We start from the raw sequence: 16,888 nt of genomic DNA on the forward strand, positions 1-16,888 counted from the left end.
CTACAAGTTATTAATTTTGTTAAGAATTTCTTACTGTCTGATTACTACGTACAATGCTGCTAAATTACTAAACAAACAGCATGTATTACCAAGTCTCTCATAAAGAGGTTAACGCTAATTTTCTAGTCGAAACATTGAGAGCTTCTTTGGGCCTGACAGGTTGCAGGAACAAAATTAAATATCTACCAACGACTTCATGGAAACATAGAAATATTTTAATATCAATTGGGAGATTTATATTTTATGTTCAGAACTTTATTAACTATACAAGAGGTGGAAATTGTTTTTGTTAGGTTTTAAAAGCATAACCGTGTTAAGATCAACAATCTTTTTATGTGTCGCTATCTTTTTTACCGTTTACGAAAATAATAAATTATAAATTTGGTTATTTTTGTAAACTTAATATTATTTTACAGAACTTAATTGGGATAATTATGTATTCCTGAGAATATGGAATTAAAAATATCTAAAATTTAAAGATAACTTCACTTAAAAAGAAACTCAACCCGGTTTGTGTACATTTGATTGTAGACTATTACAACTCGCCCCAGGCCTCATAGAGGGATTTGGTGATTGGCTAAATTTAGAAATGATGTTTTCTATTTTTGTATTCAGTTTTATCCTTTTGGTTAAATTCGTAAATGAAGTTTCCAAATGTCATGTCGTGTCGCGTATTGTAGAATAATTAGAAATAGTAAAAGATGTCATGTCGTACAGTTTCCCTAGATATTGCATCCAAACACTAATAATGTTACACATTTATCAGAGACGGGGAAAAAACTTATAAGCATCTTTATAGTTAAGTTTTATTTACCCGTTTGTGCCTCTAAAATTTATGTGTTGGGGTAATCATAAAACAAAAGTTTAGCGTTATTAGTAGTCGTGACGTCAGCAATGATTCAAGAAGTTTTATGGCGCTGCATATTTCATTCAACTCAAAGCTAGTCGAGGAAGTAGAACCAGAAACACGATGATTGGCCAGAAGCAGGACAAGGACCAGGACTTACAAGGATGAGTAACTTTAATTCAATTTTAATCATAGTTTTTACTTGCTATTTCTCGCTATACAAAACAGTTTATATCCTAGTTTTAACGATTATTTACAGCACAAAACGCCACAATAGTTCATATGTAACGCTAACATAAGTACAAATTAAATATAGTTAATACACTGTATTTTTAAGTTTTGTGTAAAAGCTACTATTTCGTGTTTGGTGCTATATATAATCCTCTTAGTACCCAAAGAGTACAGGGAGAATCAGTTTACAATATTTCGTATTGAATGGACAACAATAGATATTTGAATTTTTCGCGTAATAAAATGAAAATATGTCCATATTGTTATGAGAGGCGTTTTCTAATTTGTGTTTTACAACAATCTTTCTAGCTTTGCTAGTAGGCAAAAAACTCGTAATCAGTTCACATTACTCGTTGATGTTTATTTAAGATATAAAAAATGATTATTTTTGGTTTGATTGATATATTTCAATCATATATTAATTGATATATTAAAAACAATACCAAACAGTTGTGACCTGAATTTGTTCTTGATGGTTTAACTCATTCTATTAGTTTCACAATACAAGAGATAATAATAAGAAAATTTAAATTATGCAATATTAGAAATGCATAATTAGATACTAATACTAAATTTAAATATTAAAATTCCTCTTTTTAAATGATAATAATGAAATTACTGTTTCGTGACGAAATAAAATGAGTCGTTTTGGATAATATCACAACATCCTCTCCCGAACCCCTAAAATGTTCTCATGAACATGTCTCCTATCAAAATAATGCTGATAGTCTTCTTTGACGTTTGAGAAATCGTCCATTTTGAGTTTGTACCGCAAGAAAAAACTGTCAACGCAGTCCTTTGTCTGGAGGTGCTTGAGACTGAAACGCAAGATCGCCCGCGTCCGGTCTGATATTAAAGTCATCTTCAAGCTCCACCACGAAAATGCCCCCAGCCGCATGGCATTCTTAGGTGCCAACTACCCTACCAAGAACAAGAACTCCATGGTGCCCCAATCTACTTACAGCCCTGACATAGCTATATGTGATTTTGTTTTGTTCCACCGACTGAAGAGAGAGCTGATGGGAAAGCACTGGGATTCAGTGGAGAACATCCAAGCTGAAGTTATAAGAGTACTGAGAGGCGTTCCAGTGGAGGAGTTCCAGCGTGCTTTCCAAGTGTGGCAGAATTGTTTAAGCAGGTGTATTGATGCAGGAGGACACTATTTTTAATTATATTCACCATTTTTATCAATCGGATGATTAAATAATGTATTTTCCAGATAATGGTCATTATTTTCATTATGCACCCTATATACTCATGTCTCATCAGGTGCACAACTAAAAGCACTATGATGTTGACTGACACGATCCAAAAGCACGGTGGAGCTACTGAGTCTTCAATAACGCAGATAAGATGGGAAGGACTGAGTCAATACGTATGTAGAGTTTAGCTCGAGTTCAGCTTCTTCTTAGTGCAGCGTCTAAAATCTGATGCTATTGCAGACTTCTTAAATCTCGAGTCATGCTCCTCGAAAGCAATCCAAAAATATTCGGCGGTAAAACAAAAAAAGTTAAAAGGAAATCCCCGCATCGGTTTAACACCTAAGATTCACAGCCTCGCTGAATCATCCTTCTCACCATAGATGTGTTCTGTTTAGAAGATTTGATTGCACGTAAGATTTCCTGATATGGAATATGGTTGATTTCAGTTGCTGCACATAAGAGAAAGTTAAAGTGGAGCTAAACTCAACACTCACATAAATCCAGCTTTTCCTACCATAACTGCGTCACTGCGATTGATATAAGTGCAGGTCAATAGTACGGATTTGGCAGAGCGAATATTTTTGGTTATTATTTGCAACTATGATTGGTGAATTATTAAACATTTCAACAAACTGTGTACTAGCATGTGATATTGTAATGCCACATTTAATATCAGAGTAAATATATATTATAATATATTGTTCTTAATGTTGGAAGTTACTGGCAATGTATGATTCCATTGCACACCTTTGTGGTAATACCCTCGTTTGCTTACCAGAAATGTTATTTGAGTACTGATAAAAAACCTAGCATGAGGTTTATACATAGGCAAAATTAATTATATTATGGTGCTGTCCAAACATTGAATTAGACTAAGCGTCATAGAAGCCTAATACTATGTAAGCTCACACGATCTCTCTTTTAGGTCACCGTGAATGTTAACATTTCTTTCCTGTATGATTGTTTGTTTATCTGTCCACAGGATAAATCGAAAATGAAACAAGCTAAATAGAGTTAAAGTATTGGCATGCAAACTCAGCGATTCCCATTACAGAACACGTAATAAATTTGAAGAATAATATAAAATCCTTTTGATAATTTCACATTTCTTACATAATATAAGGAGTCTGACTTCACTCTCCTCTCCTAAAGTTTTAAGCTACCAAGCAATAACGATTGAACTTTTGAGTCGAGTGTCAATTCCCAATACATTATTTCGTTGCTAGTACTAAAATTATTAAAAAGTAGAGTTTCACATAGACCGGAAAACCGAAGCAGGATCCTGTTCCATTACGGGAAGCATAGCTATGAAATATAATATTTCTGTCCGGAAATTATACCAGCCTAACAACCAGCGACCGATAATGCAGTCCATTTTTATCTGGAAGCCAGGCTAATACTTTCTTGCGTGTATGTTTACACAGACACCGATTTACCGTAAATGCCGATGGTGGAGAGGCTTGTTTTTCAACATTGATAGTGTCTCCACAGTAGATAATCATAGCTAACTTTAAATATAAACCCGTAAAAAGTGTGTATCAATTATCCTCTATGTGATCCACACTTTAAAGGAGATAAACGCAGCACTCTGTATTTAGTCTTTGGTACCCTCTCCTTAAACTAAGCAGGGAGACGAGATACTGCAGGTTAAATCTTGGTTATATCCTCACTTCAGAAAATGGGACTGAATGTTTGAAAAAGCTCTAAGCGTGTTTGCTAACAATGTGATCGATCACGAAGAATTAATATTGTGCCATGAGCTAGCGGTGTTTCGTGCGATAGTACCTTTGAGGCTTTCACAATTAGCTTCGACTCCCACAATGTATTAACCAGGCTATAGCCTGGCTAATACATTGTATAGCCAGGCTATAAGATTACTTAGATACTGGTCTTCCTCGTATATATTGTACAGAGATAATGAAGAAATTATTGCAAAAACATTCAGGATTGCAAGGTGACTAAAAAACTTCTCCATTATCATGATAGTTTAAAATATTACAACTATGATCAATACAGGGAAAAAATAACTAGCAATTCATAAACAGAATTATTCACAAAGTTTATAGACTAAGGCAAAGTTACACACAAGCAGAACGTGAGCTTAGTGCTGCGATTCAAGGCCAATCTTGAGCTGCTACAGTTCTAACGTCGTAAGCAAAATGCCCGAGGCCAACAATCCTTTCCGTGCAACAGTCTGCCATTGTCGTTAACTATTTATATAAAACATAATCGTCATTATACAGTATTTTTGACAAATTACAAGTATCAAGGCTAAGAACAAACAAGCACAAGTTCGATTAGAGCTGCAATACAATAAGGCCAGTCTTGAGCTGCTACAGTACTAACGTCTTCTGCACAATGACGGAGGCCAACAATCCTCTCCGTGCAACAGTCAGCCCTTGTCGGTATCTAAATCTATACAATTTCATCGTGATTATACAGTATTCATCGCAAAGTACAAGTATCAAGGCTAAGAACAAACAATCATATGTTGGATTAGAGCTGCAATACAATAAGGCCAGTCTTGAGCTGCTACAGTACTAAAGTCTTCTGCACAATGACGGAGGCCAACAATCCTCTCCGTGCAACAGTCTGCCCTTGTCGTTAACTATTGCTATAAAACTTCATCGTGATTATACAGTATTGATCGCAAAGTACAAGTATCAAGGCTAAGAAAAAACAAGCATAAGTTGGATTAGAGCTGCAATACAATAAGGCCAGTCTTGAGCTGCTACAGTACTAAAGTCTTCGGCACATTAACGGAGGTCAACAATCCTCTCCGTGCAACAGTTTGCCCTTGTCGTTAACTATTGCTATAAAACTTCATCGTGATTATACAGTATTGATGGCAAAGTATAAGTATCAAGGCTAAGAAAAAACAAGCATAAGTTGGATTAGAGCTGCAATACAATAAGGCCAGTCTTGAGCTGCTACAGTACTAACGTCTTCTGCACAATGACGGAGGCAAAAAATCCTCTCCTTGCAACAGTCTGCCCTTGTCGTTAACTATTTCTATAAATTTTCATCGTGATTATACAGTATTGATCGCAAAGTACAAGTATCAAGGCTAAAAAAAAACAAGCACAAGTTGGATTAGAGCTGAAATACAATAAGGCCAGTCTTGAGCTACTGTAATACTATTTTGTTGGGCACCGTGGCTTTAGGCCAACACAGACGAGACCCTGGAGGATGTACTGGCGTCTGACTGCGATTAGTGATAAATTGTTCTAATTGTATAAAGTTTCATCTTGATTATACGTAACAAAGTACATGGAACATGAGAAAATGCACAGAGATACACCATAGGCCTAGAACTATGACATCTCGTGGTCAGTCTTGTGCTACTAGTTCACATGAGGGAAATGATACTAGAATTTTTTTCTGTTCTCGACTGTTGATTAAACAATTTGTACCTATTTTTTAACAGAGATTCATTACATCGTGCACTTATAATTACATGAAACTAATTTTGGTATGTAAATATTTTATAACATTTGAACTTAAATGTTAAATTAATAACAAATTTTAAAAGGCAAAAATTTCAGACAAGAATAATTATTAATTTATTTAAATTTTTTATCGCTTTTATTTCCCTTAAAATTTACGAATTAAGCTAGTGTTACCAGAAAAATATAAATAAATTAATAATAAGTAGGAGTTACGTAAGATATAAAAAATTGACAATACAATTTAAATAAATAATTAAGTTACATATGTCAAGTTTTATACTATTTTGGATAAAACATACTTTTCAACTGCCTACCGTATGAATATCCGCTATTTACGCAGCATTTACGAGGCGATTCTTAATATAATATATACAGTTATATAATATATTATAATAATATTAATATGCCTCAATTCCCTGCCAAGTAGTTCTATGTTTAAATAAAACATGAAACCCAGTGTTCATTTTTTAATTGTTGAGATCCTAGAACTCTTTATAATTAACACACTGATTTAATTAAACCTAGAAACAGGAGCCAAACCAAGAATTAAAAACATAACACAATAGTATTTTAACAAATAAATACCATGATCAACAATATTCAAATCAGAATATTATACAAAGAATATTTTTAAATGTTTACATAGAAACAAAAATGTATATAAGAAGGGAAGTATTAGTAAAAAACAAACGATAATTATTTTACGATTTTCCAAAAGTGAGAAGCTAACATCACAAGATATGGATTTATCAGCGCTGGTAAATCAGCAGTGAATATCACCTACGTGTAAATTACGTTATCACACGTAAGCTAACAAAAACCAATCTATCATTACCTATAACCTAACGTAACATACACTAACCGTAGCTGAATAGGTGTAATGCGTTTACCTTGAGGAATGAGGTTTATCCGACAATCACGTAATCGTAAACTAGGTTCCCATTCCTTATTAAAAATTATAGACTTACAAGTGCTAAAAAATTTTACAAAAAATATACTTCAATTTAGTATCTAATTAGGACTAAGCAATATAAGAATTTTATAGCGCCTCTTCGTAACGTTTAGCTCACTTCTGTTAACAAGTCAATTTTTGCGGGGATATTAAGCTCTCCACCGTTTATACTATGGTTTAAATTATGCTATCGTATTATAAAGTACTTAGTCTGTATTAATACTAATAATTTGAATACTTACCATCACTCACATCTCTTTTACCAGGTGGCCCGTCTCCGGATTGCCCATCTGGAAAAGCGAACATATCATTATCCTCAGAAACTGGAATTTTAATATTCTTACAGCGTTTTTTTCGCAAAATTTAGTTCAGTTCTGTTTATAAGTAAAGTTTTAAGAAGATATAAGCCTCTGCACTATTTATATTATAGTATAAGTTATGCTATAATTGTAGAAAGTACTTAGTCTGTAGTAATATTCCTAATTTGAGTACCTACCAAAACTCACATCTCTTTTACCAGGTGGCCCGTCTCCGGATTGCCCATCTGGAAAAGCGAACATAATTATCATTATCTTCAGAAACTGAAAATTCAATATTTTTACGGCGTCTTTTTGTAAAATTTAGTTCATTTCTGTTACCAAGACAATTGTTAAGGAGATATTTAGCTCTGCACCGTATATGTTATTGTTGAAATTACGCTATCATACTATAAAGTACTTAGTTTGTATTAATATTACTAATTTTAATACCTACCAAACCTCACATCTCTTTTACCAGGTGGCCCGTCTCCTGATTGCCCATCTGGAAAAGCGAACATATCATTATCCTCAAAAACTGAAAATTTAATACTCTAACAGCACCTTTCGTAAAATTTTGCTCAGTTCTTTTAACAAGACATTTTTAAGGAGATATTTAGCTCTGCACTGGGTATATTATTGTTTAAATTATGCCATCATATTATAAAGTACTTAGTGTGTATTGATATTACTAATTTGAGTACCTACCAAAACTCAGATCTCTTTTACCAGGCGGCCCGTCTCCTAAATGTCCATTTTGGAAGGCGAACATTTCATTATCCTCAGCTGGTAGTTGAGAGGATGGGATAACCTCCATTAGGACCATGCAGAGAGTCACGAATAGCAATACAGACCACATCATGGTTTCACTGCAACAGACAGATCTATGTCGTAAGTAACATAATTGGAGTAAAAGCAGATGAAACAGGTCTGCGGTTGATGAGGCTCACGACTAGCACAATATACCTCATCATGGTTTCATTGCGACACAGAGATATACGTCAATAATTTCAAAATGGGAGAAGTTGGAGCTGGAAAATGCACTGAGCTTGTTAAGGCTCTCATATCACCCCATAAATAACTTTTAAAGAATTATGAAAAATCTTTCTTTTGTAATAATAAAGGTGCAATAAGTGGGCCATTTTTTAAAATGTCTTTTAACATTTTTACTATAAACTTAAAAAATATACAAGGAATCAATATGTATAATTAATATTATTTATATTAACACCAATTATTTTGGTCCAATCTTAAAAGCTGTATTTATGTACGCTTCAGAACTATCTGAAGCTCTGGTGTGCCAATTTAAAAGTGGAATGGCAGCAGATGACCAGTATCATGCAACAAATGCAAGACCAGAAATATTGTTTAATCTAGAAACTACTAATACAAAATTGAAAATAGTCATGTTGTTAGATATTCATGAAACATATTTTTATGTGTGTAACATATCTAAAACTTCACTTTAACTTTTGCATTCACTCAGTTCGAGATATATCGAAAAAATTAAGCTTTTACCTTTTTCTTATTAAGTGATGTTTGAAACACACACACACACACACACACACACACACACACACACACACACACACACATATATATATATATATATATATAATTTTTAAATTGAGTCTTGTATTTATTCAAACTATATTTTTAAACAACTTAATTACGTGATTAGTTGCAAATTTAGACATAAAGCTAACAAATCTAATTAATCATATAGTTTAAGGCACTTTAGGCTAACGCCTCAACACTAAAACCATATACTTCCCTTTATAAGCATTTACAGGAATTTATCATTCTGTAAGGATGTCCATTTTTAATGTAAGCCCTCCAAAAATAAGTTTCTGGTAAACTAGTAGTTGTAATTAATGTACACCCTGTTTACAGTATCTACTATTAAAAATAAAGTGGTAAGTTAGCTTATAATAACTTACCCAAAAACAGGGACTGTAGTTGATAATGAACGTCTGATTTCCACTGCTTTATATACAAAGATTGCACGTGTTTGTGTAGTTCATAATTATCTATGTCCCATTTACTGCAGTTCATCATTATTTATTCTCTATTTAAATATCTTACTACTAAAAAGCTATTGAAAGAATAATTACTACAATAATTTGTTCAAGATCGTTCAGTTTTTTTTTCAATTGCGATCATGTGATTAATAAGTGAAACATTATTTTAAATGCCCACTTAAAGGTGAAACAGCAAATATATCGTTTCCTATTCTGAAACAGCAATGAGTAATTAATACAAAGGTTTATTGCTATGAAATGTGCAGTGGTTAGAAAGATACACTCAATTAAAATATAAAGATGCTCATGTAGGCAGAACGCTTACTGTGCTTATTACACCAGTAAACTTTTATTACTGAAACAGGTCTACATATATTTTTAATAGTCAATGCATGTACACATATGTTGTATTTTGGGTTACTATAACTTCAGAAAAATACTGATTAGACTGAACTTAACTATTAATAATTAACCAAAAATTATTATATAGAAAGTAACCGTTACCCGAGTTGTCGCAAACAATTTACTTGGATTTGCACGTGTATCAGCCCTGTTTAGAGTGAATTATAGTTTCGACCCAAACGCTGTGTTTGCCTTGTTGGCACAATCAAGAAAATTTATCAAAAAGTTTATATTTATGGCAACAGTAATTGACTTATGTCTTAGTATTTGGTTTATTAATTTGTATAAACTGCATCAGTATGATTTATTACATTGAATAATATAAAGTACTTGCTACGCATAGTTATGAGATTAGAAAATCTTAAAAAAATTCCTCATTGGTTTCCTTTTTTATATATAATGTCTCTAAAACTCATCATCTTTGGGGTTTTTCATGTAAACAGGAAGCTTTCATAAATTTGTAGCGGATATGAGGATAAATAATATTTAGCGGATATGAGAAGAAATAAAATGAACCCAACTATATTACTTATGTTCTATTATTGAAATCATGGAGTACTTACAGTATTGAAGATTGTATTTCAGACATTGTACCAGTAGCGTTGCTTCTCAAAATCTTTGTGGTATTTGAATAATATTTGAAAATATATCGAGCATTTACAGAAATACCAAATTTGTATTCATAAAAACACTTGAGAAAGTTTTAAACCAATTTTATACAATTCTGAAGTGAAGGAATTGCTATTCATTGAACAATCGATGTTATTCGTGAATGTTTTAAATAACTTCGTATTAGTTTTTGGTGTGCGTATAACATTCCATGTTTCCCATTGACTTCTCTTAACATTTTTTATTAATCCATTTATGTTTATTCGCACGAGAAACACTTTACACTGCAAAGTTTCGAGAAATACGATTTAATTTCTACAATAAGTACTTTGTCATTTTTAAACATTTTTGGAATTAATTATTTATTTACAATATTATTACATGAAACTTCTTTGTAAAATTAACATTTGGGTTACAAATAGATTAAATGTGAAGGTTTGAGAACGTTTAACTCCAATTTCGAATGTTTAAAACTCTAAACGGCGCTAATTTAAATAACAATCTAATTATCAAAAAATGTTAAGATATTGAAACTCTAGGTTGCAGTAAAGCGTCTTATCAGAAGTTTTTTGAATCATTTCAAAAACTAGTATATCTAAAAAAGGAATATATTTTTAAGTAGTCGCACTATTGTGAAATATTAATATCAAAATAAAACTTATATAAAACGTGTTACATTATACTTGGAATAAATGCAGTATAAATATAAACTTATTGCGTATATATTTATATTTTTATAACAATTTTTTGGGTGAGGAGTTACCTATTTTATTCTTTGAAATTTTATAAATACGTTTTTCGTCATACATACTTATAGCCTAACATTAGCTGTTACATTGCAGTGTAATAACTACCAGTGAACGGGTATTTTTGGAAAAGCAATTCAATGGGAACACACGATGCCCAGTGTGTGGGAAGCTTGGAGGTGCCATAAATCAATTTCAAGACAACAGCTAATCCACTTAGCTAGATTAAGTACCACAACTGCGTACACATTCTTAGTTCTGATCTTAAATAATAATATGAAAGTCTAGTATGATTTAACTCAGCCTAAATGCACAGTCTATCTTTTTATTTTGTTAACATAATGTTTACTATATTATGTTATAATGAATAGTATTAGCTTCATAATACCTGATATTATTGTGCCACTAATGTTGTATAATAGTAGGCAAGTATTTTGTTATCATAATGTTTACTATATTATGTTATAATGAATAGTATTAGCTTCATAATACCTTATATTATTGTGCCACTAATGTTGTATAATAGTAGGCAAGTTCATTGCCGCACTTTACACTTTAAGTTTTATTGCAAGTTTGACCATAAGTGTTAGAGTTTTTTAACACTTGAGTAAGAGGGTGGATTTCAATTCTCGAAACGCACTGTTATATTTCACAACATATATCAAGCAACGTGACTGCTGCTTGGATGCGTGGCCGTTGAGCGATCCTGTGCGTGCAAGCAGCCCGCCTGCCCGGCCATTGGTGGTGGTTCGGAATTCATTTTTAAGCCGTTGACATTCAATTTAAGTTTTATAGACTGCTCTTACAGGTTTGGAAGATGATTGTCGTTTATAACAAGACAATTTGTAATATTTCTTCTTTGCTTTCCCTTTACAAATGTCAAAGGAACTAAACACTTTGTTGTAGTAGCGCCGATATTATATGACAAGGGTATCAGACTGTAACATCTTTCATCCAGTAGCCAACTCCAAGGAACAGAATAGGAAATGAGACGGATTCGATTGTTTCCTGTACCATCAGTAAAGATGTATAAAACAACGCTTTTAAAGAATATTTTGCTGTTTTATTGCTCTGGATGAATGCTGATTGTTCAGTTTATCTAACTTTATGGAATATTAATACCTCTGTAAATGTAATAAATGTTAACTAAACTTGGTCATGAAAATTAGGTTTAGGTATGCATTTAATCCAACTTTTTTAACACCATTTCATGTTCAAGAGGATTATTCTTGTACCTTCTTTCATCAGTTACTTAGATAACGCATAGAATATATTTAAAGTAAGTACTAATTTATGTCAAAAATGAGTAATGTTAATTTTTTAGCTGCAGTAAGTAAAACAATATAATACCCAATTGAAATATCTTAATTAATACATATGTGTGTAAGCCACTATATAAAATAAGGTGATATCAAGTTGGATAATATATGCATACTAAATAACCTTTAAGTTGGTTAGTATATTGAGCAACACAAAAAACTAAACAAAATTAATTTCATTAAACCAACATGTAATGTATGTGTGGGTATGCATTTACATAAAAAGAGCCCATGTTAATGTAAGTACTTGTGATTACGTAAATAAGCAATATTGGTAAGAAGAAATGTAGGTAAACACGTGAAACGTACGTACAAAAACTACTTAATATCCATGAAAACATCAAAGGACAGATAAATTACTTTAGATAATTCAAAGCTTTTGTTTTCAGAATTCATGCATGCAGTACGTAATACATCAGCTAGAATAAGTTCGGAAGGCTAAAACGAGGACCAAGACTATCATAGATGAATTACTGTTATTATTTAGAGTTCCAAGTTTCTAATCATAGCATCTCTAGCTACCCAAAGCAGTTTTCATCCTAATTAATCACAGCAAAAAACAATGGAACAGTAATGTTAATGGTGTAAAAAGATTTTATCTTTTCATATGTTTTAATTTCACTATTTATTTTTCGTAGGTATTTTCCTTAACCAATGAATTGCATTTATAATTTTTATTTCAATACTTGTGTTTTGAGCTGTTTTTCATTCCGTCTATACCCATAGTGTACAGAAAGAATCGAATCCGAATTTAATACACAAAATCTTGAACTTCTCGGCCTTACTTCGTATTGTGAATACATATTTGCTAAAGTTTTTACAGTTTCATTTTAGTATTATTTCCTAAATTATATCTATCAGACATCTTCTGGTGATTTATAGTAGTATAAGCACTGACCTTGAGTTGAAAACTGTTAAATGTAGCCATTTAAGAATATAAATGATCAAATATATGATCACTAGCGATATTGATATGGTCTTTAGTGTTCTAGTTATTAACTTACATAGAATCAACCACAACCATTTATATTTTATTGGCTTATATGGTACTTTAGGTCAATTATTAAGATGGTTAGTTTTAAAACAAATATTTAGGTGTACATTTAAGCGAATTTTAAAATATGTTATAAGGGGAAAACAGTGGTATTTATATTAAAAACCTGATATTTAGATTTTTCTTATTGCAAATTAAATATTTTAAACTGATTCTAGAACTCTATTCTTATATTTCGGGGATAATTATCCTTAGAAATAAGGTTCAATCAAAATATAAATTGCATTGACCATGTATTTTATGAAAGCGGCTGCTCACATAAAACTGTCTATAACCAGAACAGTTGACAGTTTTGATATTTTCATAGAACATCTCGTCATTGAACAAGTTTTATTCCACGATGACTTATAAGAAGGTAGGATTATACCACACCACATGTCACGTAACAGGCTTCGCTGAACTTCATGTAAAATGTAATGCCTGTTGCTTATGACAATGTCGAGATATCTTGCAGATATATTTAATTCCCCCAGCATACATATTATACATTGCTTGAGCCTACTTAGTAGCCCCTAATAGGTATCAATAATGCAATAGGTATGGACATGCACCGTCAAAGAACTTGCTCTTCTATATGGAAAAAAGATAATACGTAATTTCTTTCATAATGCTACACGAGCTATTTTCATAGCTTTTGTAACAGTAGTTACATAATACAAGTTTTGGTCGGGTAGTAATATTTTCTTGTTACCGTGTTAATAATGTTTATGTACATACTTGTCGTTTGAGCTGTTTTTAATTCTATCTGTACCTAAAAAGTACAGAAAGAATCGATTCATAATACAATTCGTTAAGTCTCGCACTCTACATCAAGTCAAGTCAAGTCAAGTCGCTGTGACTGTGGGGGGGGGTGGATTCCCCACATCTTTCAAGGCCTCTGCCGGTTAGGCTTTTGCCTTGTGTCTCGAGGGTCATAGCCCTAGTAGCTTTCGCTACCTGTCAGTAGGGTGAAGTGTCGTGATGCAGTCGAAGTTATAGTCGATGTCATCATTCATCCATAGGAAGACGCAGTTGGGGGACCTCCTGGGCGCGAAGCTCACGGATGTGATCCCACGGTGAGGACTCTGCAGCTTCCTCAAATCTCGATTTCAGGCCTTTTACAAAGATCCTCATGGTAGGGACGTTGGACGAAGCCCTGACTACGGTGTTCCTCAGAACCAGAGCGACCCAGTGGCCCGCCGGAGACACACGCTCTGGACAGCGAGCAACTGCCTCCTTGCGGTCTTGCAGGTGAGGTGGTACCATGCTGGGGCCGCATATGTGAGCACTGGTCGTATCAGAGCCGTGTAGAGCAGGACCTTCGTCCTGGTCGGTAACTTTGTGGAGTTGAGCAGGGGGCCGATGCTGCCGAAGCCCTTCCTCGCTTGGCCACAGATCCTCTTCAAGTGGGGTGTGAAGGTCAGCTTGGAGTCCAGGAGTACCCCCAGGTACTTGACTGAAGTACTCCACATCTGTCTGTCTGTCTGTCGCTGTGACTGTGGGGGGGGTCGATCTCCCACATCTTTCAAGGCCTCTGCCGGTTAGGCTTTTGCCTTGTGTCTCGAGGGTCATGGCCCTAGTAGCTTTCGCTACCTGTCAGTGGGGTGAAGTGTCGTGGTGCAGTCGAAGTTGTAGTCGATGTCATCAGTCATCTATAGGAAGACGCAGTTGGGGGACCTCCTGGGCGCGAAGCTCACGGATGTGATCCCACGGTGAGGACTCTGCAGCTTCCTCAAGGCTCGATGTCAGGCCTTCTACGAAGCTCCTGATGGTAGGGACGTTGGACGAAGCCCTGACTACGGTGTTCCTCACGAACCAGGGTGACCCAGTGGCCCGCCGGAGACACACGCTCTGGACAGCGAGCAACTGCCTCCTTGCGGTCTTGGAGTGTGGATCGGGCAACGCTGACGGAGAAGGTCCGGAGGTGGAGATAGTCCGGAAAATCCTGCCAGGCAATGGAGACGATGACAGCTTGAAGAGCAGTCCCTCGTGCCACACCTTGTCGAAGGCTTTGCTCACGTCTATCAGGACCGAAGTGAAGTGGTGCTTCCTTCCTACAGCTCCGGTGATGTTGTTCAGGACTCTGCGAAGCTGAAGGGTGGTGGAGTGGCCATTGCGGCAGCCGAATTGTTCTGTCCTGATAGACGTGAAGAACTCCTCAGGGAATCTCGCCAAGACGATCTTCTCCAGAATCTTGGAGAGCACAGGCAGGAGGGAGATCGGCCTGTGGTTCTCCGGGAAGAGAGAGTCCTTGCCGGGTTTGGGTATCATGATCACCTTGGCTTCCTTCCAGGTGGTCGGGAAGTGAGCCAGGCGTAAGCATGAGTTGAAGATGCAGGTGATCGTGACGATCACCCAAGCCGGCAGGTTCTTCAATGCTGGTACTCCACATCAACACTATTTATATTACATATTTGCTATAAATTTTAAATTTAAGGGGAGAATTACTTCCTAAAAGATATCTATCAGATATTTTTCTGGCAATTTCCAGTAACATAAATATAGACCTTGACTTGAAAAGGTTTTGTGATTGCTGGTTAACAATTAAACTTGTAAACAAAGTATGCCTATGCATTATATTTAATATTTGTCTAAAACTGTGTTGACCAGTTTTGATAGACATATGGTCTATAATGTTCGAGGTCTTCACGTAGTTATTGAATTTAACACCAGAGTTCTATCGCAGTACATGATATAGTATATAGTCTATAAAAGTGGTAAATAAAGAGAAATTCTTTTATTTCCAAATCACTTTACGGATTTTACTATTCAATTGACCTTAGTATGAATGTTAGTTAATATTGTGAATTGAATGACAGTATTAATAAATCCTAGAACCCGCTAAAATGTTAACGTTTAATTGCCTTAATAAGTATTTTAAGTTAGGATCCTTTGGTTTTCTTAGGCGTCGTGAGGAGGGGTTGGAGCAGGTAACCATTGTACAGAAGACAGCATGGTTTTGTACAGGTCTGGGATTTTTCATAGCTTAAACTGGAAGAGAGAGTCTAATACTCACAATTAATAATACTAGGAAACCTGACCCACTGTTATACAAAAACTGGTTAGTTTTTAAGCAACTATTTAGTTCTACAACTGTATGAATTTTAAACAAGTTTACAATTAAGTAGGAAAAGTGGTATTTCTATTTTTGGCATTTAATTTTTTCTTACGAATTAAAGGTTATAATGAGTTTGGGTACTAATACATATCCTTAGCAATAAATGTACTAAATATATAAACTGCACTGACCATGCACTTCAAGACAGGTACTGCTCAAATAAAATTATCTACAACATGATCAGCTCTCAGTTTTTATATTCTCAGGGAACCTCCAGTCATTGAACATGTGTTACCCTACAATGACTTGGGCTAAAACAAAATGCAAATACGCTATACCATATCACGTTACACGCTTCACTGATGTTGCATGCAAAATTTAATGTTAATGATTCATTTTATTGTTGAGATGTCTTATAGACATTTTTGTATCCTCCAAATTCGTGTCACTATAAAAATTATACACAAGATTGGTTGAGAATATTGAAAGTTTTTTTTTAAACAGCCTTTGATTCTTGCATATCTTAGTATTGGCATATTATAGCATAGGTTTTATGGTTTTGTGGTGAAGGGAATCTTTATAAATTGTTTGTTTTAAATTTTAAATCATTGAAAATGTGACTTATCAATCACAATTACAGTTTTATGGAACTGTTTGTAAGAGTTATTTTTCTTAGATTTATACAATTATAACTAACTTTTAGATACCAATAACATTTATATC

The 16,888-nt window shown here is 34.2% G+C and overlaps 1 protein-coding gene across 1 annotated transcript; it reads right to left on the bottom strand.

Annotated features, from left to right (window-relative positions):
- Positions 1-4,314: 4,314 nt before the first annotated feature.
- LOC124370190 lies at positions 4,315-8,996 on the bottom strand. Its single transcript, XM_046828482.1, has 6 exons — positions 8,918-8,996; positions 7,686-7,846; positions 7,435-7,482; positions 7,178-7,225; positions 6,924-6,971; positions 4,315-4,490 (listed from the first exon to the last, which is right to left on the bottom strand). The coding sequence occupies exons 2-6, from the start codon at positions 7,837-7,839 to the stop codon at positions 4,423-4,425; spliced, it is 366 nt and encodes a 121-aa protein (XP_046684438.1). The 5' UTR covers positions 7,840-7,846; positions 8,918-8,996; the 3' UTR covers positions 4,315-4,422.
- Between the last annotated feature and the right edge of the window lie 7,892 nt (positions 8,997-16,888).

This window comes from Homalodisca vitripennis, unplaced genomic scaffold (genome assembly GCF_021130785.1).
Source record: "Homalodisca vitripennis isolate AUS2020 unplaced genomic scaffold, UT_GWSS_2.1 ScUCBcl_15;HRSCAF=503, whole genome shotgun sequence".
NCBI lineage: Eukaryota > Metazoa > Arthropoda > Insecta > Hemiptera > Cicadellidae > Homalodisca > Homalodisca vitripennis.